General features: G+C 31.8%; 1 protein-coding gene across 6 annotated transcripts in view; it reads right to left on the minus strand.

Annotated features, from left to right (window-relative positions):
- The window catches only part of LOC142325138 (phosphatidylinositol 3,4,5-trisphosphate 3-phosphatase and dual-specificity protein phosphatase PTEN-like), a 138,531-nt gene that overhangs the window by 102,005 nt on the left and 13,415 nt on the right, over positions 1-23,111 (minus strand). For all 6 annotated transcript variants that reach the window (XR_012756515.1, XM_075366733.1, XM_075366911.1 and 3 more), the window contains exons 3-6: positions 21,273-21,402; positions 15,327-15,501; positions 10,643-10,750; positions 7,615-7,759 (exon numbers count right to left, since the gene is read on the minus strand). Coding sequence is in view for 5 of the 6 variants with exons in the window: in XM_075366733.1 (XP_075222848.1) it covers positions 7,615-7,759; positions 10,643-10,750; positions 15,327-15,501; positions 21,273-21,402 (558 nt within the window). In the remaining variant the exon portion in view is untranslated. The remainder of the gene's footprint in view (positions 1-7,614; positions 7,760-10,642; positions 10,751-15,326; positions 15,502-21,272; positions 21,403-23,111) is intronic.

Genomic DNA, 23,111 nt, shown 5'->3' on the forward strand with positions numbered 1-23,111 from the left:
AGAAACATCTAGAGAGAAAGGATACGATCCTTTGTATTGTGGGTAATGGTCCAATACTAATTGGTGCCTATGTTAATGCGAAGTCACTTTTCTAGCACAGTGGAATCACTGTTCATGGCGGTGGCTTAATTGGTATTTTATTGCGCAGCACAGTTTTGAGGTCTTTATTGTTGCAGACCTGTTGGTCACTTACATCAGTATGGTTAACGGACGAAGGGCCTTTTCAGGCACAGATATTGACATCAACATTGGTAGGGACATTCCTGGCAGGGTCCTTGACTATTCTGTGATGGACAACTGTTCTAGCGATCATCAGTTGATACTTTTTGAAATAGCGGATGAGCTGGCTCGATGGCCATGAGGAACACTTTCCTGTTTACACTTCCTGCATACAAAAGCCAACTGGCCGAAATTCTCCTCCTTGTTGGAGTCCAGACTGGAGATTTTTTCTTGAGACCTGGATTGCCTGCCATTAGATGTCCTGGCAGAAAATGTCACTTCTGCGGTGGTGGCGGCAGCTGAAGCCACCATTCCTAGAGGCACTGGCTGGAAACATATATCTGGTTTGGTGGTCTAAGAATTTGATAGCAATGAAGCAGTCTATGAATCAACTCAGGACTAGGCAACAAGAAGGTGATCCTGATTGGCATGTGGCCCTAACTGCGGATTACGGCAGAAGGAGGTCTAGATACTTTCATAGCATTAGGTCCTCCAAGCAAATTCCTGGGGCTCTATCATTCAGGAGCAAGGGAATAGAGACCCCTGGGGCGTTATGTATAGAGCCCTTGGGCACAAGCACATGAAAGATGTCCTCTTGTTAGCTTTGTCAACCCAAGGTATGGTAATTGATAAGGACGGTGTCCTTAATATTTTGTTGAATGATTTGCTCCCGGATGACACTATGGTGCTTCATACCACCAGCATTTCAGATGGGAAGTCTGATTTTTGGGACCGAACTACAATCTTCTGAGATCACCGAGGCGGAGGTGCACCAGGTGATCTATAGTATGGCACGGCACAAGGCCCCTGGATATGATTGTATCACAGTGGAGCTCCTCATCCGAGCGATTCCAGTAGTCCTTGGTCCTCTAACTAAAATATATAATAGGTTGCACTTCGCCAGCCACCTACCAGCATGTTGGAAGAGACTTGGTGTTGCTGTTCAAAGGTGGTGATAAAGATCCTACTATTAGTTCTTACCATCTACTAACGCTCTTGCCTGTCATTGCCAAAGTTTTTGAGAAAGTCCTGTATCTGCATATTAATGTTAGATTGGCCAAGAGTCATTTGCTAATGGTCAACCAGTATGGTTTCCGACTGGGCAAGAACACTGAGGATGCCGCAATAAAGGTAATGGATATAGCTTCCTCTAGTTCATACAAATATGTAATAGTAATTTTTCTGGACATATCCGAGGCATTTAATAACTTATGGTGGCCCTCTGCCCTGTTATGCAGAAGTGTAAGTGTACATGAAATGAATTAGAAGTGCTCTCAAGTTATTTCAGCCATCGGACCATTTCCCTGTGTGATGGCAGCTCGGAGGTTCATAAGACCTTAACTAAAGGATGCCCTCAGGGCAGTGTTCTGAGTCCCCTTCTTTGGATCATAGAATTCGATTCAATGTTGCATTTAAGGTTGGAATATGGTTGTTGTGTCATCGCTTATGCTGACGATGCCCTGCAACTGTTTGAAGGGGATTCACGTAACGAGGTACAATTCCGAGCTGCTCATGCTTGTGAGACACTCTGACTGTGGAGTCTCTAACATAAGATGATTTTCAGGTTTCCGACAAGGAAAAGCAACAATGATGTTGCTTAAGAGCCGATTGGCTGCTTCCCAACAAATCTAGGTTCAGATGGCTGGCCTCCCCATTCGGTACTTTACAGCTCAAAAATAATTGGGTGTTATCCTTGATGACAATTTTTGATTCAAGGAACATATAAAGTATGTAGTAGAAAAGGCCACTGATGCTTTTTATGGAATCCGTGGAGTCATTCATCCTGATTGTGGGTTGAATTGCCATACCATGCGTAACATGGAATGCCTATCCTTTACAAAGGTGTCAGTGAAGCTATTATGCTGTATGCTGCGCCTGTCTGGGCTCACCGCATGGCTTTTAGGTATTGCGTGGACAATTTGCTGCAGGCCCAGCGACTCCTCTTGCTGGCTGTTATAGAACAGTCTTGCAGGAGGCAGTCTGTGTTATAGCCGGAGTCGAACCAATAGATATCTTGGCTAATGTGCATAAGAAACACTACATTTCCAAAGTAAATAACCTATTGACATCAGAACGAAAGCGCAGGAGATTGAAGACCAGGGCCTTGCATCTTGGCAGGTCAGGTGGGACAAATCCCCCCCCAGACGCTACACACATGGTATATTTCCTATAGTGTCTGATTTCGGTGCAATTGAATGGGTCTCCCCCAATCAGTATATCACACAGTTTCTCTCTGGGCATGGTGCCTGTCGAGCAAGTTTGGCTAGGTTTTGTTTGGTGGATTCAAGTCAATGCCCAGATTTTGGGACTGATACAGTAAATCAAGTCCTCTACATCTGTCCCTGATACGAGGTTGAACGTTCACAAGCTGTTAGGGAACTTGAGAGAATACATTCCTTTCTGGATCTCCGTATTAACTGCATGATCCGTAAGGAGTGGTCCATAGTGGCTGGTTTTCTTCGCGCCCTTGCAATGTGTAGGTCTATAGAGGGAGTTTAATCGAGGTACTTGATCATGGTAGGATCCCAGGTGGCAAGGGTTTCGGCCTAGGCATTGGATTGGTTAGAGGAAGGCACATTATCATAATGCCACAGTTATATTGGTGTTGTTTGTGATTCGATTTGGGGCTCCCGCTAGTCAGGACGGCCACATTGCTGAAGAATGGTAACCCGTGCAACCAGAGGCATGGCTTTATTCCGCTGGTGGCAGTCCTGGTTGTGATTTGGAAATGCCTTGCAAGACTCCAAGATGGGACCAGGTGGGGGTACGAGATTTGTCCCCAGCTCCTGCGCAGACTGGAATGAGGTTATGTTCCCCTTGTTAAGTGACCTAAATTGGTTGACTTATTTGGGTGCAGGTCTTACTTGGGGAGGGGTACTACGGCATCCAGAAGAGGAAGTCGTAATACCTCAATGAGCCAAGAGGGACCCCGATAGGTGGACAATGCTGATGGGTGTGACATTAGGTCAACCAAGGCAACATCTTTCAGGCAGTTACCGGTTAACCAAGTGTGGTTAAAAAAAAACAAGGTCTGAATCTCTATAATGCATAAAACATCATTTTGATTGATATGAGTGTAGCACTGATTTAACTTTAAACTCGTTCATTTTCTGAGGCATTCACAGTCATGAACGTACTGTCAAATCTTGACTTAAGCGCAGGGTTCGCACTTCCACATTTTCGGTCAGTTAGTTTGAGGGAATCATGTTAGGCTGGATGTGAATATATCCGTTTGCAACCTACGTGAAGGTAAAACTTGATATGTATTTTACTGATGCAAATGTCTGCCGAAGCATTTACGTCAGTGGCATCCCGACTGAGACTGGCTAATGACTGTGAGATGTTATCAGTTAGATGGTCTAAAGACGACCTCGAGTAAGGCCCCTCAGGGCTCAGAACAGAGGGGATGGTGTGGCAATTGGTATGTCACAAGGTGGGTCTCTTCTTCATCCCAACAACGAAGAATATAACCATGATTTTGATTTTGAATTATCTTACAATAAGTCAAATCTTATATCACAAGGTGAATTAAATAACTTAGTTAGGGATTTAAATTTATCAAAAAATCGAGCTGAACTGTTAGGATCAAAACTGCAAGTTTGGAATTTACTTAAAAAAAATACAAAAATTTTGGACTCTCGAAGCCGACAAAAAGAACTTCTCAGTATTTTTTTGATGAAAATAATTTGGATTATTGCACAAATATTGATGAGCTTAAGTTGCACTTAGGACAAGTTCATAAACCTGAGGACGGGCACCTTTTCATAGATTCGTCCAAGTATAGTTTAAAAGTGGTTCTACTACACATCGGTAACAAATGTCCTTGATACCAGTCACTTATAGCATTAATTTGAAAGAGACCTACGATGTGATGAAAGACATTCTTGAAAAAACAAATTATAAAAAGCATAGCTGGAACATATGTGGTGATTTGAAAGTTATAGCTATTTTGTTAGGTATGCAGTTAGGCTACACTAAGTACATGTGTTTTCTTTGTGAATGGGACAGCCAAGCTAGGGATAAACATTATGTTACCATAGAGTGGAAGAAATGAGACAACTTAACTCCAAATGGGAAAAATATTATTCATGAGCACTTTATTGAACCAAAAATGGTATTTTTAGTCCTTGGACTCGGATTTTTGTACATCGGGCAGAAATTTCTGAATAAAAGTAAAGGGAAAATTAAAAAAGGAATATTTGTTGGTCCTCAAATAAAAGATTTGTTCAAAAATGTATTTAACTCAATGTTAAATAATGTAGAGAGTGTGCAGCTTGGGCTTCATTTAAAGACATTTGCAAAAGATTTTCTCGGCAATCAAAAATCCGACAATTACCACGATATTGTTAATCAACTTCTTACTTCCTACAGAGCTATCAAATGTAATATGTCTTTGAAAATGCATTCCTTCCATTCACATCTGGATTTTTTCCCGGACAACCTCGGATACATAAGTGATGAACATTGTGAACGTTTCCACCAAGACATTTCAGTGATGGAAAGCTGCTATAAAGGAAAAAATGGAATACTAACATGCTAGCTGATTACTGTTGTACATTAATTGAGAATGGCCTGAGGCTATTTATAAAAGAAAAGGATCAGCAAAATCATCCTAACACAGGTATGGCGATGAAAAATTTACAAATTTCAACTAAATTTTCCCTTAATTTTTTTGGAAGCATAATTTATTTAAAACTAAGGGAATATAAAAATTGTATTTACAGATCTGTAATGTATACAAAAAAGCAATTCAAGAAATGATACCACAATTAGAGAAACATTAAACATATTTTTTTTGTCTATCACTGATATTTTTTTATTTCTTAACGACTGACTAATATGAACATAACAATTTTAATTTAAATATAATTATACATATGACATATAAATTTGAATTAACATCTCATAAGAAATCCCAGATGATGGAGTAGCAACTTCAAAAGTACTTGGAAATATATTTTTAAATTTTTGGTAAGTGGAACTTCATACAAATTATAATAAGTTGATTAACTGAATAATAAACTGATGCATGATTCTCTCTCTATACCCATAAGAATTAAAAAAGAAAAAGAAACATCACTTCATATGACAGAAACAATTGAAATGATGTTTTTGCATGCAGCCAAAAGATGCTCTAGAATTGAGAGGTTAAGAAATGAGGACATTAGTTAGAAGGTAGAAATATAACTGTAACCAGGAAACATCAGTAAATATAAAGATCAATGGAAAGATTCTATCAGCTAAATAAAGGATAAGTAGATTAACAAAGTTGGCATCAAAAAATATCTCTCAAGACAGATCTTGGTAAAACTGTAACAGATGAATGGATCCATACTTAGTTACCTCTGTAGGATTTATTAATTAGATGATTACTTCTTTAAAATAAAAGGGAATACATTTATTTCTTTTTATTAATGATATTTTGAAATTTTTTTTAACAATTTACTGTGAAAATTTAACAACGAATTCACTTTATTTGCTAAAAAGAGATGGAAAAAAGGACATGATATTAGAAACTGAAAAAGTTAAAGGCCTATCATGTACTGATAGTCAGAAAAAAAAAACTTAAAAACAATTTGATGTTTGAAAGCCATATTTCAAAAACACCCAACATCAGAATTTTCAATGAACATGTTAAGCCATATGCAATACCCTTTAAATCTCAGAAGTCAAATAGTTAAATAGTCAAAAACTTTGAAATATATTAGTCTAATACCAGGTGTACAAGAATTATCTAACAACTTTGATGTCATATTAGAAAAAAAGTAATAGTCCTATTAATAAATGGTTAGGGTCTCTTTAACGGCTAACTAGTAAAGTTTCCCTTGGCAAATACTAGGTAGCACTGCAATTGCATATTCGTCAATCACCATGAATCCAAAGATGTTAAGTACAATGTGTACAGTGATTTATTTTATTAAACAAAATCAGAAACACAAGTTTGATGCAATTTTAGAACTTGGTAAAACTTGAGCCACCCTCAGGAACAAATATTAGTTTTCGGTTTGATAAATTTAAGGAAACTGGAAGTGTTGAACACAAGAAAGGTGCAGAGAGGCCTAGAACACTGGATGAACAAATGGAGATCGATCATGCATCAGTCCTGGGAAGTTAACTCGGAGTGCAGCATGCGAGTTAAATCTTCACAATCTACTATACACATTTTAAAGAAACAATTAAAATTGCATTTTTATAAATTACAAATATTGCATCACATTACACCACAAGATCACACTGCCGGAAAGGAATTTTCTGTGGAAATGATTGAAAGAATTGAAAATGATAACTGTTACCTTAAAAAAGTTGTGTTCTCAGACGAGGATACATTTGACACACCTGGAAAAGTGAACATTCACGCGTTCATATGAAATACAGGATTACAGAACCCACATTTTACACTTCACCATATTAGAGATAGCCAAAAAATTAACTTTTGGTTAGGACTGCTTCATCAAGATTGTATGATTGGACCTTTTTTCTTTGCCGAAACAGCAGTTAATATGAAAATCTATTTGGACGTGTTAGAAGGGTTTGTTTACCCTCGAAGAGTTACAACCCAAAATCATATTCTAATAAGATGGGAATGCCGCCACATTGGGTTTTATTAATATGTAAATCCCTCAACAACACATTCCCAAATAGCTGGATTGGTCGACTGACTACTTGGCCACCTCAATCACCGAATATAACTCCATGTGATTTTTTCCTATGGGGTTTGGTTTCATCAAGGATGATTTATACAAAACTTATATAGTGAATATTGATGACCTTAAGGAGAGGATTGCTAATGAATTTGAACTCGTAAATGTGGATATGTTACAACAAAAATGGCATGAAATTGATTACCGATTGGATATTTTGAGAATTACTAACGATGCAAACATTAAATTTTTTTGATTACAGGGAAAAACAATTTCAGTTTTAATTTTTCTACATTCATACAACCCATTTTTCTATCTTAAAAAATAAATTATTTACTCAATATCAATGTTGTTCAGATAATTCTTGGATACAATGAATTTATGTGCTTATATAAAAAATATAATACATTCAAGATATAAAATATATTAAAATCAACATTATTAAAAATTATTTAAATGGTTAATAACAGTATTTAAAAGATTACTGACTGTTTAATGGCTTAAAATTTACCCTGTGGTCAAAATATATTTTTAATTCCAAAACTTGTTAAAACAACTTCACATACATTTGTAAAACATATAATTTGTTGATCCTTGGTTATTATGCAGTATGGGACTTAGATCAATTTCATTCTATAATTCTACTATTAAGAAAACAGTAACTTAAAACATTTTGAATAGTATTATTTATTTTTAATGTACGCATATTTTATAATTAAGATTATTTTAGGAATAGGCTGAACAAAACACTTACTTCCTTGTCCCCCGTTAAATAATGTAGGAAGTGGTTCAAGTCTTATTTCTTGAATGAGAAGAGTGATCGGTCGATATTCAAGTTTATCTTGAATAATGGATGCATAGTACTCAACATAACGCCTCTGACTTGGAATTGTTACTCCCTGTGCAAAGTTTTTTCAAAAAGAAAAATAATTAATGTTAAACTAAACATTTAGAAGGTACACATTATATAGAACAGCAGATAGTTGCTACTTGAAAAAAAAAAAAAAAAAAAAAAAAAAGGAAAGTTACTAACATACGAGGTCTGTAAATAATATGAGACTAGTTTTTTTTTGGCGACCAATGTGCAAAGCTGTAAAGTTAATAGTAAACTTATGGTTATATGAACAGCTGATAATTAGTAATATTTTTAATCTATTGGTGCCATACGAAACATAAACAAAATTTTCATGAAATGAGTTTTTGTTGTGCATTACAAAAATGAGTAATACTAATTATGAGCAACGTTGTGCAATCAAGTTTTGTGTTAAACTCTGTGAGAATGCTACTGAAACTTTTTCAAGACTGAAAAGGGTATAAGGAGATGACACGGTCACGGGCCCAAGTTTTTAGGTGGTTTAAAGCATTTTCAAATGGCTGGGAATCAGTTGCGGATGATCTATGCTCTGGAAGATCGTTAACGTCAAAAAGTGATGACAATGTTACGTGAATCAGAGACTTGATACACTACAACTGGTGTTTAACTGTCAGAATGATTGCAGAACATTTGAATTTGAACCATAACACAGTTCATCAGAGTTTGACAAACAAACTTGATATGAAAAAAGGTTGTGCAAAATTGGTCCCAAAAAACCTCACTGTTGAACAGAAAAACAACAGGCTGGAAGTGTGCCGCTATCTTCTAGGGCGAACTGAAACTGATCCTGGTTTTCTAAAAGATATTATTACTGGTGATGAATCTTGGATATTTGAGTACGACCTAGAAACAAAATTCCAGGGCAAGGAGTGCCACACTTCAAACTCACCACGTCCCAAAAATCAAGAATGAGCACATCAAAATCATGCTAATTTGTTTCTTCAATAGTAATGGCATTGTCCAAAAGGAGTTTTTGCCTACACGATAAGACTGTAAATCAATATGTTTACAGAGAAATTCTTGAAAGATTGCAGAAAAGAGTTGCCTGCGTGAGACCAACCAATAAAGACAAGTGGATGCTGCACCATGACAATACACATTGTCACAGTGCACTCTCAATTAATTAGTGTTTGCCAAAGAAAAATATTCCTGTAGTTCCTCAACCACTTTATTCACCTGACTTGAGTCCCGTTGACTTTTTTCTTTTCCCAACTTTAAAAAAACACCTCAAAGGACACCATTTTGGTACAGTAGAAATCATTAAAAAAATGTACCTAACCATCTGAAGGGTACTCCAGTTTCTGAGTTTCAACACTGCTATGAAGAGTGGGAAAACTGTTAGAAGCATTGCATGGCTTCCCAAGAGAGCTATTTCAAAGGTGATAGAGCCCACATATAATTGGATTATAAACAAAATGTTTTTCTGAACCAGTATCATTTCTTTATTTACAGACCTCGTATCACATGTACATGTGTTCTCAAAACCTAAAGGTCTTTGAACTATCTAACATTTAATAAATTACATTTTCTTTCTTGAGGAATGACTATACTTCACTTGAACAAAAACAATTTATTTTAATATTCATATGCAAGAGTTCCTATATTTCCAACAGAATTGGTAGTGAAACAAGTGGATGGGTAATGGAATAATCTATCAATTCAGACAGGTGTATTTTTATCTCTCTCTCAACCTCTCCCTTTCACTCTTCTCTCACTTATCTCTCTTTATCAAGTTGCATGAATGGACAGTGCTCATGACCCTTTAAAAGCATAAACAGGCATGTATTATTCTTATACATATTTTTCGCATTAATCTGGAGGGCCCCCCAATGTTTCATTAAACATTTTCTGAAAGATGTTTTCCTAATTTTCGATGGAAACCCAAATCAGGTCTCAAAATCCGAAGGGCAATGTCTGGATTCACCAGAACTGAATTGACAGATTACTCAGCATATATCTTCTTTATATATGCGTAAATAAATAAATATTTATACAAAGAGAAATCAAAAAATAACAAAAATTTTAATCTTTATCAAAGAGAATTTAGTTGTTCTATACTGATATTAACCCCTTCAAAGCAGTCCTCTAGAGAGAGATGCGACACACTTGTACTAGCATTCCTTTTAATGTTTGAAACATTTGTGGAAAGCAATTTTTGATGTAGCTTTAAGTTCACCAAGTGATTTTCTCTTTATTTCAATTATTGTTGCAAATCGTGGTCCTTTAAATGTTTTCTTAATCAATGGGAACAAGAAAAGGTTGCAGGATGCCATATCTGGAGAATATGAAGGCTGCAACATCAGTATGGTGTTATTTTTGGCTAGGTAATCACAAATTAATAATTAAGAGTGAGCTAGAGTTTATCGTGGTGCAAAATCCAAGTACTGATAGCACAAATTCGTGCTCTCTTTATCAGATTGCCAAGCGTATATAATGAAAAACTGCTACATAGTACTATTTTTTACTACACAACCTTGTAGTAAGAATTCAAAATGTACGCCATAATAAAAAAAAATTAAGAGAAATCGTACACAATTCTATCAAACATTATACATAGTGCTGCAATAGTGTGAAAAAGAAGAGCTCAGTCAAAAGGACAGAACATACAGTATTAAAAATTATTATTTTTTATCATAACTCTTATTTATTCCAACTAGCAGTCATAATCAATGATTAGCAGTCTCATCAACCTATATTTCAAAACATTCACAGCATTTAGACTTTGGTTATAAAATCTTAAATGATATCATTTACATACCATACATAATTATCATTTACTTACGTATGTAAATATGAACACACCATATGTATACATTGAAACATAGATTGAGAAGGAACTGATCAAGACTGCTGTTGAAGTAAATTGGAATCCTTATATGTAGACAACTAATGAGAAAATAAACCTTACCTTGCGGTCAGTTGTTCTTTTCTGGCCATAAAAATTTAAAGCTTCAGCTGCAGTTGCAAATTGCCTGCTATGAAGCATGTAACAGCAAACCATTACACCAGTGCGGCCCTGAAAATGGTCATACTGTTATAAAAACATAACTCACACTATAACACTTGCATTTAAAAAAAAAAATATATATAACATTAAAAGCTAAATATAGTTTATATAAAAATAAAGTATCCACTTACCAACAATTGTTGTTAAGTGGATACTGGACACTTTATTTTTATATAAATTGTATAATACCAACGGTGCCAGATGTAAAGAAAACTGAACCTAAACTAAATATAATTACCTCATAACTCAGTACAAAGTCAACATCATATATATTAAGCTATTCCACCTTATCTTTCTAAAGCCAAAAGAGATGAAGTCATTAAGACTCACTATATAAATATTGGCATGTATATCAAATTTACATAATAGCAGAACCCAGTTTCTCTGATTGTGAAACAGGAAAACATTAAAAGAATAAAACAGAGCAGTATACAGAAAGCAGATTTTTATTAACAATATTTTTTTTATATGGATTGCACAATATGATTCTTCTATTTTCTCAAAAGAGAATAAACTATATTGTGCTCTGTTATTGTAAACTGTTTATAGTTCACCTAAAAACTTCCTAATTCTGGGCCTGGCCAAGGGTTTTTCTTGAGGCTGTTCTTGGGTAGGTCTTCAGTATGTGAAGAATACTGAGTTGCTTAAAGCAATTCATGGATCTATCCATGAACTCTATTCTTTCCTCTAAACCAGCATTTCTCTAATTATGGTTTGTGAACCATAAGTGGGCTGCCCTCATAGTCCTTCAAAAAAGACAGAAGAAAACAAATTCAAGCAAACTGCGCATACTACAGTTGAAAATCTCCGTGTTTAGAAATTACACAAAGCAGTCATCCTTCACTTTTTCTCCTAGTACTAATACTTTATGAAATACGACACGAGTTATTTAGAACTTGGATTTACTTGGTGGGGCAATGAGAATGAACCAAAACCTCAGTATATTATTTGTAACAAAGACCTTTTTAACGACTGTATGAAACCTGCGAAATTGGCTCTTACAGTCGTGTTTTTTAATTTTTAATATTTATTTCTTGAGAGATGAAGAGTAAACCTGTCAAATTTTTTCAATATCTGTTAAATGTGTTGAAAAAATTATGAAGAAAAATGAAAATTGTTTCTAACGTAAGTTCAGCAATTAAAAAGGCCTTAGAAACTTCCTGTATTATGAGTCTTCATATCGCAAAGAGTGGATCACCTCATTCTATAAGCAAGACTTTAATATTTCTAGTTGCAAAAAGTTAAAACAATATTCAGCAAAAAATTATTTAATACCACTCTTAAACGATACAGTTGCAGACCAAATCAATGACATGGCTAATAACGTAGAATCCGATGTTATTAGCGGAATAATAAAAGCTCTATTTTATTCATTTAAGACAGCTGAGACAACAGATGTTTCAAATGATGCACAATTGATTTTAATGTGACGAGTTTTACAATGACATTCATGAAGATATGTTATTTTCAAAGACTTTACCAACTTGTACAACTGAAAAATAGATTTTTGAAGCGCTTAATAAGTACATGCAAGAGAATGAAACTGACTGGAAAGTATGTGTAGGTTTTTGTTCAGGTGAAGCTTGTGCGCTCACCATTAGGCATAGTGGCATTAAAGATAAAATCAGAGGTGCTCCTGATGTTACCTGGATCCATTATTTCATTCACAGAGAAGCCTAGACAGCGAATGGTATGTCATCTAAATTTAAAACAGTGTTGAGAGATAGCATTAAGCAACTTTATTAAGGTAAGACCTCTGAATAGCAGAATATTTTAATTACTTTATGGTAACACGGGTAGCAAGCAATAAAGGTTTCTTCTATACTCTGAAGTTCTCTGGATTTCATGGTGTAAGGTACCGACAAGGTTATTTGAATTGACAAAAGTCTAGTTATTTGTAATTGAAATTAAAGATGTTATATTAATTCTTGCCGATGACATGTGGTCGAGTACATTACCACTTTTTTCAAATGTATTCCCAAACCTAAAATTAAATTTCTCTCAACAATGTAATTTGACTGTTCTCAATGCCCATGAGAAAATAAAGGAGTTTGAGAGGAAACTTGGTTTGTGAGTCAGTTATGTAAAACGGAAGAATTTTTCATATTTCCAGCCGTGGTCTTTTTTTAGTTGAAAATGGTTTCATTATTGAAAAACAATTAAACAATGACACAAGTTCATATCTCGAAACTCTGAGGTCACAATTTGAAACTTATTTTCCAAATAGATATGATGAACTTTCATGGATTCATAATCTGTTTCATAACAATATTAAAAATAACAAACTTTCACTGAATGAAAGAGAACAGTTAACTGACTCTCATATGACAAACTAAAAATGAGATTCCAAGTGGTAGGTATGGTTAATTTCTAGACATCATCACCAGTGAAAAGAAAATATAGTGAACGGTACAATGGTATTATAAAGAATTATAAATCAGTTTGCTTCTACATATCTGTGTGAGAAAGAATTTTCATCACTAACTCAAATAAAACCAAAGTACTGAGATCAACTCATATATTACACCGATCAAAATAACTCATTTAGAGGGAAAAAATTGTTACCTGGACTTTTATAAGTGGAAATGGTAAAGAGGGTTATAATAAACATAAAAAAACAAATGCATAAGTGGGGGTGTTGGAGAGTTGATGGGGAGGGTTGAAAAATGGTATTACTACGATTTCCGGCAAAAGTTGAGTCAAAAATATTTGTGGTTATTTAAGACACAGAAAGGTATACTTTCACCAACTTCTGTCAAAATTAAATTATTTTTACAGAAATGAAAAATAAAAAACGAAAAAATTTTTTTTCGCATTTTCTTGAAAATTCTGAGGTTATGTTAAAAAGTGACTTCTATAAAAGTTGTAGATTTTTGCATGATCTACAACTTTGTATTGGAAAAATACAAACGTTTTTTCCAAACCCCCAAACCTGCAACCTTTTGTTTTTCCTCAATATTGAAGTTCTTAATCAATAAAATTTATGGATGAGGTTAAGTTGTTAATTGTTATGACAAATTTGAAAGTGCTCTGTGTTTGGTAAGGATCTCATACTACAATATGAGATCTTAACTATTCTGTTTGTACACATTTTTCTTTTTTTAATTTCAGGTAATGTTTAGTGACTAATCTCTTTTCACTGTTAGCAAAGAAATCGGCCAATATGTACAATGAAGATAGGAGAAGAATTGAGAGAAAACTGTGTGCAGCAAACAGTAACACATCCTAATTCAATTATGGCATGGGAAGTCAGGTCAGTGAATGATCCAGGGAAGTTCTAGTTGTTGAGGGTACCCTACAGCAAGAACAGTACATACAAATCTTGAAATATGAACTTATGCCTCAGGCAAACACAAGTGGTTTGGAGGGCAGGGGTTTTGTTTTTATACATAATCGAGCTCCATGCCACAAAGCAAAGAAACTCACAAAATCTTTGAGAGAGAAACACATAAAAGTACTTCCCTGGCTAGGTAATACAACGTGAACTCCATTGAAAACTTACAGCCCACACTGAAAAAGAAGATTACTACCAAGGTAGAGCTGATACAGCAACTGATTGAAGTGTGTTATAAGGAGATCGATGACAGCAAAAGGATGGGCATTAATCTAAGAAAATGCATATCAGACTAGAAATTTTTTTTTTAAAAATACGGAAATGCACACAAAGTTTTAAAATGCATATATCTTTCTATATAAAATAATTTTAAAGAAAATTTAACTTTAGTCTATAAATTTGGCCACCTCTGTAAACTTAATTATTAAAAAACAAATATGAATTTTCTTCTAATAACTAAATAACTTAACATTAACATACAAGTAATTGAATTTTAATTAATTCTATTTTAAAATATAAAATACACTGGTATTAAGCTAAAAAAAAAGATAAATTTGCTTTTGAAGTAAACAAGAGTAAGGTAGTAAACAGTACAGTTCTGACTCATAAAAATGTTGATCCCCACTAAAAAATGGTCTGAGAAACACTGCTCTAAACTACATATTCCCTTTTACTTATCATTGATTCCTTCTTCCATGGAATTCAGTTAGATTCACATTAGATCTGTGATAAGGATGTAGTCCTGTAGAATTACTGGACCCTTAGTATTCACAAGATTTGATAGGACAGACCTTGCATAACAGCCTTGCATATCAACGGGACTGCTGTGTTTCCAAGCTGAAAGGCTATATAAAAGCCCATCCTTTGGCTGAGCTTCCAGATCCTCTTAATACATATACACAATTCCTTAATCATTCAGATCTGATATTCACAGCATCACATACCTATCATAATGAATGTTTGATAAAAGGTGAATCTAAGAAAAATAACTGTTCAAAATGACCTAGAAGAAAGCCTTCTCTGGATCTTTTTTAATTCAAATTAATCTACAATTAGGGTGAAATCATTGAATATTTTTTTATAGATTAATAGATTAATTAAGCAAAATTATGATTTTATAGATTTTGGTGATTGCAAGGAAATTATATTTAACATAGCATAACACATTCAACATTTAAATTTTCTTCAAGTGAATTTTTATTAATAGTAAAATATAATAATGAATGATGTACAAAACCAATATCTATTTACCTTCCCAGCTTTACAATGAACAGCCGCAACATTCCGATGATCTTCTGTTAACCATTTATGTACATCATCACAGAACGGCCTAATAACCTCTATTTTGGGTGGGTTATGATCATCAAAAGGATAATTAGCAACTCTCTGTCGGAATTTATTAACATCATATGAGCGTTCAGAGCAGCTGCAAAACAAATGTACATATACATGTGCATAATAATTTGTTTTAAACAATTAAAAAGCAATTTAAGGAAATATTGTTTTGTTTCTAGCTTCACACGAAACTGCATACCTTAAAATCTCATTGTTCCAAATAACATCTCTTTAGACAGTAGCAACCACAAACACTAAAGGATATTAAATAATAACTAAAGTAATGTGTAATAAAAACAATGACCGTAAATCTCTTAAGTCAAATAATACTAGGTGCACACTTCCTCCAGTAGGATAACGCATTTAGAAGTAGCTAATGACCATAATAGCTGATGCAATACTCTAGACCAAACAGTTTCAACAAAATGCATTCAACATCCTGCCAAAGTTTTTACATGCTCTCTGTAAAAAAAGAAGGTACTGCTAACTAGACATAAATTGACTGAAGCTTGCCTTGTATGTAATACTGTTTAATATCTTACTGTTCTAGTGAACCACCAGCAATAAAACAATAAAAATTCAGTTAAAATAAAGGGTATTGAGAATCAAATATGCTTTGTAGAAATATCCTACATTAATATGTAAAATTAAATAATTCAACATTAACGCTTATAACCTCAAATCTCACAAGTACTTCAGAGAATAACTAAATAATACAATGTAGAAAGTTCAGTCTGTTACATAATTACATGTAGAACTCCATCAGTTGGGACAATTTAACATAACACAAGCAACAGGTAAATTTACTGTAACTACTTGTATGATAGAAAACTTATGTAACTTAATTTCATCCAATATTTATCTTCTATATTAAGGTTTTATTTATGGAATAAATCATTTTCATTCTGTGTTTTTAATCTTTGTTAAAAACACAGAATATAATGGAGAAAAGGTCCAACGTCCTTCTAGAATAAAATTAACACCAAGAAGCACAAAAATGAATACGTAACTGAAAAAATCTTTCAACATGATAATTGCTTCTAAAGGTTCTTCAATTTTAATCAACACTGACAAAGTAGTATATCCCAAGACTGACAAATGACAAAGCTAAAAAATAAAACTGTCACGTAAGAAACTGATGTAATCATTGAATTTCATATTTACAATCAAAACTAAGAAAACTTTCAGTACACAATCATGAGGTCTTCCCAATTATTTTTACAATTTATAAAAGCTTGAGTGATTTAAATACTTCGATTTCAATTATTCTTCAATTTACCTGATTTCACTTATTAAACAAAGAGTAATCATAAGAATTGTATTATTTCTGTAAATGTGATATGTATTACATATAAATGAAATTGGGCCGATAAGAGTTTTGTAACAATTTTTTTTTTTTTTTTTCATATTATATGGAACACTTGTTGTATGTTCCATATTATATGGAACATTGTTTATTATCTATTATTGTATATCTATTGTCCATTACATATATTTAACATGTATTTTTTTTTTTAAAGAAAATTCTAAATTAATAAAAGATTTTGATAATAGAAATAGTGTCTTACCTTTTTTGATATCAGTATCATTTGTTAAAAAAGTTTTACTTATATTACAGAAATTTTTGTTTTTTAAGTGGAAGAATATCTGCAAGACTCTTACCATATGGTTTACAATTTCAATGTAATTATTTTGGATCACTGCATTTTGTTAGAGTATTCTTTAATTTTTTTTATGAATTACCGATTGTTATTTTATGGATTAATCATTAGAATTTATTGCCTAAGAACAAATATAATTTCACAGCCAATTTTTTTTGTTGATAGTCATCATTCACTTCACACCATATTTTTCCTTTTTTAATAAAACTAGTACAATGACCTTTACGAATTGAAAATCCGTGATGTAATATTGCACTTATTACTTTGTAAGTGTAAGCCTCGATTTTTATTGTTAAATTTAATTTTACCAATCAAATTTATTCCATTTTTAATAAAACTAGTATAATCTCCTCCTGTAAACTAATACATTTATTTTTTTTAAAGAAGTGATGGGAATTAAAAAAACTGTTTCATCTTCAGTACTTTCATTTACTATTAAAACAAGCTGTAGTATATTTTCTTTTATATTTTATTATTTCAAGTACATTATCAAGTTTTTGTAAGCTATATAATTCTATCAAGTACTGCTATCTAGCAGTGCAATTTGTAAAAGTACATTAAAAAAAAATGAATAAAATGATATATTCGAGTCCTGCAGTTCATCAAATGGAAAAAACATTGTCTAGCAAAATTTGAGGTATTCTTTGAAAGTATTCTTTAGTATTAATCTAATTTAACTGAAATATGTTTTCACACTTATTTTTATTTTCACTTTCATTTCACTGTTTGGTTAGGTCATGTTTAGAACTGTAAACGTACTTCACTGACTTCGCCACCTCTTACCGGCGAAGTTCTAACGAACTCCATGACTTTTTAAGAAGTCTAAACTGGCATTTGATCTACTATAACACTGTCAACTAGTTGTGACAGACTATTTATCTAAAAATAATACACTGTAACTTAAAATATTTTGATTTTAACAGCAAGCCAATAGGATACAGAATTTCTTCCTCATAAAGTTTTCATCACTTTTTGCCCCTTTACTATACGGAAAAATAAGACCACTTAAATTTAATACTATGTTTAATATGAATATCAATTACTTTAGAATAATTTTCAACATATTTTTTTCAGAATATGATGCAAAAGATCATAAAGTAATTAACTATAATTCTTACAAAATCATTCAAGAAATACTAAATTCAATTTATTACTTCAATGTAATCTGTAATCTTTTAACTACAATAACAAATAATTGAGAAAATATGAACAGGGAAATTTTTCCCTGTGACAGTTTCACACATGGGGTAAAGACACATAAGGTTATTTTTGCATACACAACCAACATACAAGACAAGTACAAAGGTTAATCATGGTAAAGATGATTGTGTGTTTTATTTAAATTTATATATATATATATTGAATATAACTCAACTTGATCCACCCACGTACAGAATTAAATAAAGTAAAATGACACTCACATTCTTTTTTCACAATGTCTAAAATAGTACTTTCATGGCAATCCACATTATCAGTTGTAATTATACTTTATACAATAATTATTACCAAATTACATATTAAACTCAAAATGATAATTAAAATATATAATATATAAAATTTAATAAATAAGATTTAAAATTAAATTAAGATTAAAAATTTTCAAATTTTAATTTTTAAATAATATAAACAATGTTAAAAATTAATCTTTATTGAAATTAAAAATTACATATACAAAAATATGACGTCAATTATGATAAAATTAAATTAAATAAGATTAAAAAAAAATAAACAACTTGTTTGGCCTGCCAATACTACAGTACTGTATGAGTGTCTAAAATGTTCAAGAAATCTGGCTTTAAAAGATCTATTAGTTTTACCTACATATATGAGATCACAATCATTACATTTTATTTAATAAATCCCACATAAATTGTATAAATTATATGAATCAGTTGTGGTTATTGTTTTTTTTAAATATTTTATTGTATGGTTATTTGTTTTAAGTGCAGGTTTAAATTTATTATTATCATAAGCTTTAGTTATATTCTCAACAATGCTATCAGTATGAATATTTTAAATACACCCTTACCAATTTTTTGTATATTATTCATTGGCTGTAAGGTTGTTTTACAATTAATTTTTTAAATTTCGTTTTTATGTATATTAACAATTAATAAGTCACACTATATCCATTATGAATAGCAATTTGTTTTATATTATTTATTTCTATGTTTAATTTATTTGTATTATTTTATGTGTAAATGATCGCTCTATTAACCACGTTTGTATACATGTTAATTTTGTGAGACAAAGGATGATTTGATTTTTTGACCCCCACTGACGATTTCTCATCCAGTAGTACCTGTCGGATGATAATATTTTCAAGTGCCCCCAGGGTGCCATTGTAAATTGTGGAGGAGGTGCGATGGGGTGCCACCCTAATATCTCAGAAACCGCTCATCCGATTTTAATGATTCAAACAGTGTATGTATTTGAGTGCTTCAGGTTGAGCGCTAACTGTTTAACGCATCAGGTACACTCTTGATCGACCGGATCTTGGTTATCCAGAAATTAAATTGTTTAGCTCTATGTTTTGACTGCACTCACCCACAGTAAAATGTACCGATCTGATCTTTCACTAAATATGCTCAAATCTGAGTACTTGCGCAGCTGTAAACTATAAACTTATAAAGACTAAGTAAAGGGACTCTGTCCAGGTTCTGCGATTTGTAGGGAGAAATAAACTCCCGCCAACTTTGCATTCCATTCCATAAAGACTAAAAAGTAGAATAAAAAATATATATTAAAAAACTTTTTAAAAACCACTCTTATAATTAATTCACTAAAAAGTAAAAAATATGTAAAAAAAATGTTTAAAACACCACCCTTAAATTAAACGCACTAAAGTGTAAAAAGTAATTTTAGGGCGGTATCTCAAAATGGATTTGACAACAAGCTTTGATGGTGATATCCAAGATTATGTGAAATCATAGTTTCAAATCAAAAATTTCATGTTTTTGCCAATTTTTTCTTATGCATGATAAATGGCCTAAAGATTGAGGTGCAAACACATAAGAAAAAATTGGCAAAAAAATGAAAATGTTTAATTTGAAGCTATGACTTTAACATAATCTTATACATCACCATCAAAGCTTGTTGTCAAATCCATTCTGAGATAGCATCCTAAAACTTTTTTTTACCTTTTAGTACATTTAATGTAAAGAGTAATGTTTCAAAACATCTTTTTACATATTTTTTATTTATTTATGTGATTGTTTTTCTTCATAAAATAATGAACTGTAACCAAACAGTAAGCACTGGAATGTACCACTCAGTAGCGAAAAATCCCGATTCATTAGTATCAATTTCTAGAGTTAAATTTTTAATTTAACTTTCGTTATATCAATTTTCATCATTCAAAAAAAAAAAATTTTTACATAAGAGGTAATCAATTTTAGACACCTAATAATCCCATTCTGAGACGCCACCTGCCAGAGCAACTCACCCAGAAGGCCTAACTGCAGAGGTGTGCCCAGAAGAGATTCAACTTGAGCAACTTGCAGAATATGAGGATGAGACACTTATAAGGGCAGAAACAGATGGCAGCACATTTTCAGATAAAGATAATTATAATACATAAATATGTTAATTATTCATACCGTGCTATAGTATTGACTGGCCAAACAAGTAGTACATTTTTTTTATCCTATTTAGTTTTATTTAATCATAAATAATGTCATATTATATATGCAACTTTAAATTTCAATAATTTTAATTTAACATTAATTTTTAACATTTTTTATATTTATTTTTAAAAATTATAAATTTTTAACTTTTTAATTTTTAAATTTTATATATTACATATTTTAAGTATCATTTTGAATTTAATATGTAATTTGGTAATAAACATTTTATAAAGAATAATTACAATTGATGATATGGATTCCCACGAAAATACTATTGCAGACATTATAAAATAAAAAGGTATGTGTCATGTTATTTTATTTAATTCTGTACTTGGTTGGATCAAGTTGAATTATATACAATAATTATAATTATAATTATATACAATAATTATTAGTAACAGTGATATGGGTCTTGAAAAGATATATATTTATACATATAAATCAGAAAAACATTGATAAAGAAATTCACTAATTTTAATATAGTAAGAGGATTAGACTAAAAACAATTTGGTACATAAATCAAAGAATATTGGACATAATTGAAGAAATACTAATATTCAACAAAAAATACTTACAGATTATATATTTTGTAATGATCTCTGTGTTTTGATTCAAGGAACTTAACAACGTCATCTATATGATTTCTGTACACTCCTTCTAATTTTTCTGCAGGAAAACCCATAGCAATTAGGTTGTCCTGTATATCTACCACTGAAGTTAAAGAAAACCTTTTATACTTACATTAATACATATTTTTTTTAAGGAATATAAAAATGTAATAAGAACTAATAGAGAAAACAATAAAGAGCATCACTGACTTACTGTGTACATTTTGTGATGCAGGCTACATTAAAATTTCTCAGTAATAAATACAAATCATTGTATGACGTAAATTTCAGATTAACACTAACTATCCAAATCGACCTTAGCAATTCAAATCTTGATTATCAGAAATCTGAATAATTGGAAAATTAAAACGAGTTTATCATACATACTGGATACATAACATTCTAATGTTTAATGGACATCGCACTTAATCAAATAAAATAAAAAAATAAACTTATTTCAATAAAATTAAAAAGATACTCAGAACATAAATATATACCATATAGTAACACAAATACAGTAATATGTTTAAAAAAAAATCAGAAGAAATTTGCCAATAAAAGAATCAGAATTTACAAAAATTATCTGAAAGAAATAAAAGTTTCAGGGTTCCCACTGAATTTTAAGATTGGTTTTTCCTAATTTTTACAGATTTTACCTGGCCAATTTCCTGACTCTCATAATGTTATGCTATTGCCATTTACTTGCAAAATATATATTTTTTTTTCAGCCTCCACCATCCCCGTAGTTGTCCAACTCACACCTTTTTTTATTATTTATTACATAGATTTTTAAAGTTTTTTTATTACTTTGTTTTTACAACATACATTTAATATTACCCTATTTTTTGTGATAAATTGTTTCAGTAAATTACACTGCAAAGTACAAAATAAACAACATTACATTGCAAAATACAATAAAAAAAACAATATTTAATAATTTTTTTACGTAAAAATGAACATCATGGTAATTAAAAATAACACAGATAAGAAATAAAAACTAATTAAAAATAAACTAACTAAAGCAATTTTTTTTAAATAATTGGCTCACACCTAAAATGGCTAAAACTTTTTCACAAAAACTAGGCTATATTATTTTGCAAAGTAAACAAAAAACATTATTTAATAACTTGATTTGAATAAAAATGCTAAGAAATATAGATATAGACTTCAATTTAACAATGAATATATATATATCACAGCTTAAAGGAAAACTAAAATCACGGTGACTTATTTTGTACAGAAAACAAACATTATTAATATTTCCTGAAAAATATTTTGTCAGAATTATTCTAATATATCTGCAGAATGTCATCAAAGTACAGTGTAAGGCTGTGATTAATGACATAAGAGCATTTAGTAGCTGCAAGCTGGAATTAATTATCAAATATACAAAAAAATTCATGGTGGTTTGAGAAAATTCCAAGAAAATAGTTAACAACCTTTAAATTTTTCAATGGAAACTTATTGTAAAAATTTCACTAGTGAAAAAATTAACTGCAATTTGGAATATTCCTCCTTTAACATCAAAGAATTAGGGAATGTAAGTAAAAACAGGACATGCTGCTTGAACCACATGGTTGCATCATCCAGCACATTGCAACTTTCTGGGAAGTGTCACATCAGGAAAGTATATCAAATATATTTTGGCATTACTTAAAAATACTTCATAACATAATCTTAATTCAGTAACAAAAATCCAATTCTCTGACATGTTTTGCAATTTTTCCTAAGTTTATATTTCCTGATTTTTATTGACTTTTCCTGCCTGTGGGAAACATGAATTTACTACCATCCTACTATTTAATA

The sequence above is a fragment of the Lycorma delicatula genome, chromosome 1 (genome assembly GCF_047948215.1).
Source record: "Lycorma delicatula isolate Av1 chromosome 1, ASM4794821v1, whole genome shotgun sequence".
Lineage (NCBI taxonomy): Eukaryota > Metazoa > Arthropoda > Insecta > Hemiptera > Fulgoridae > Lycorma > Lycorma delicatula.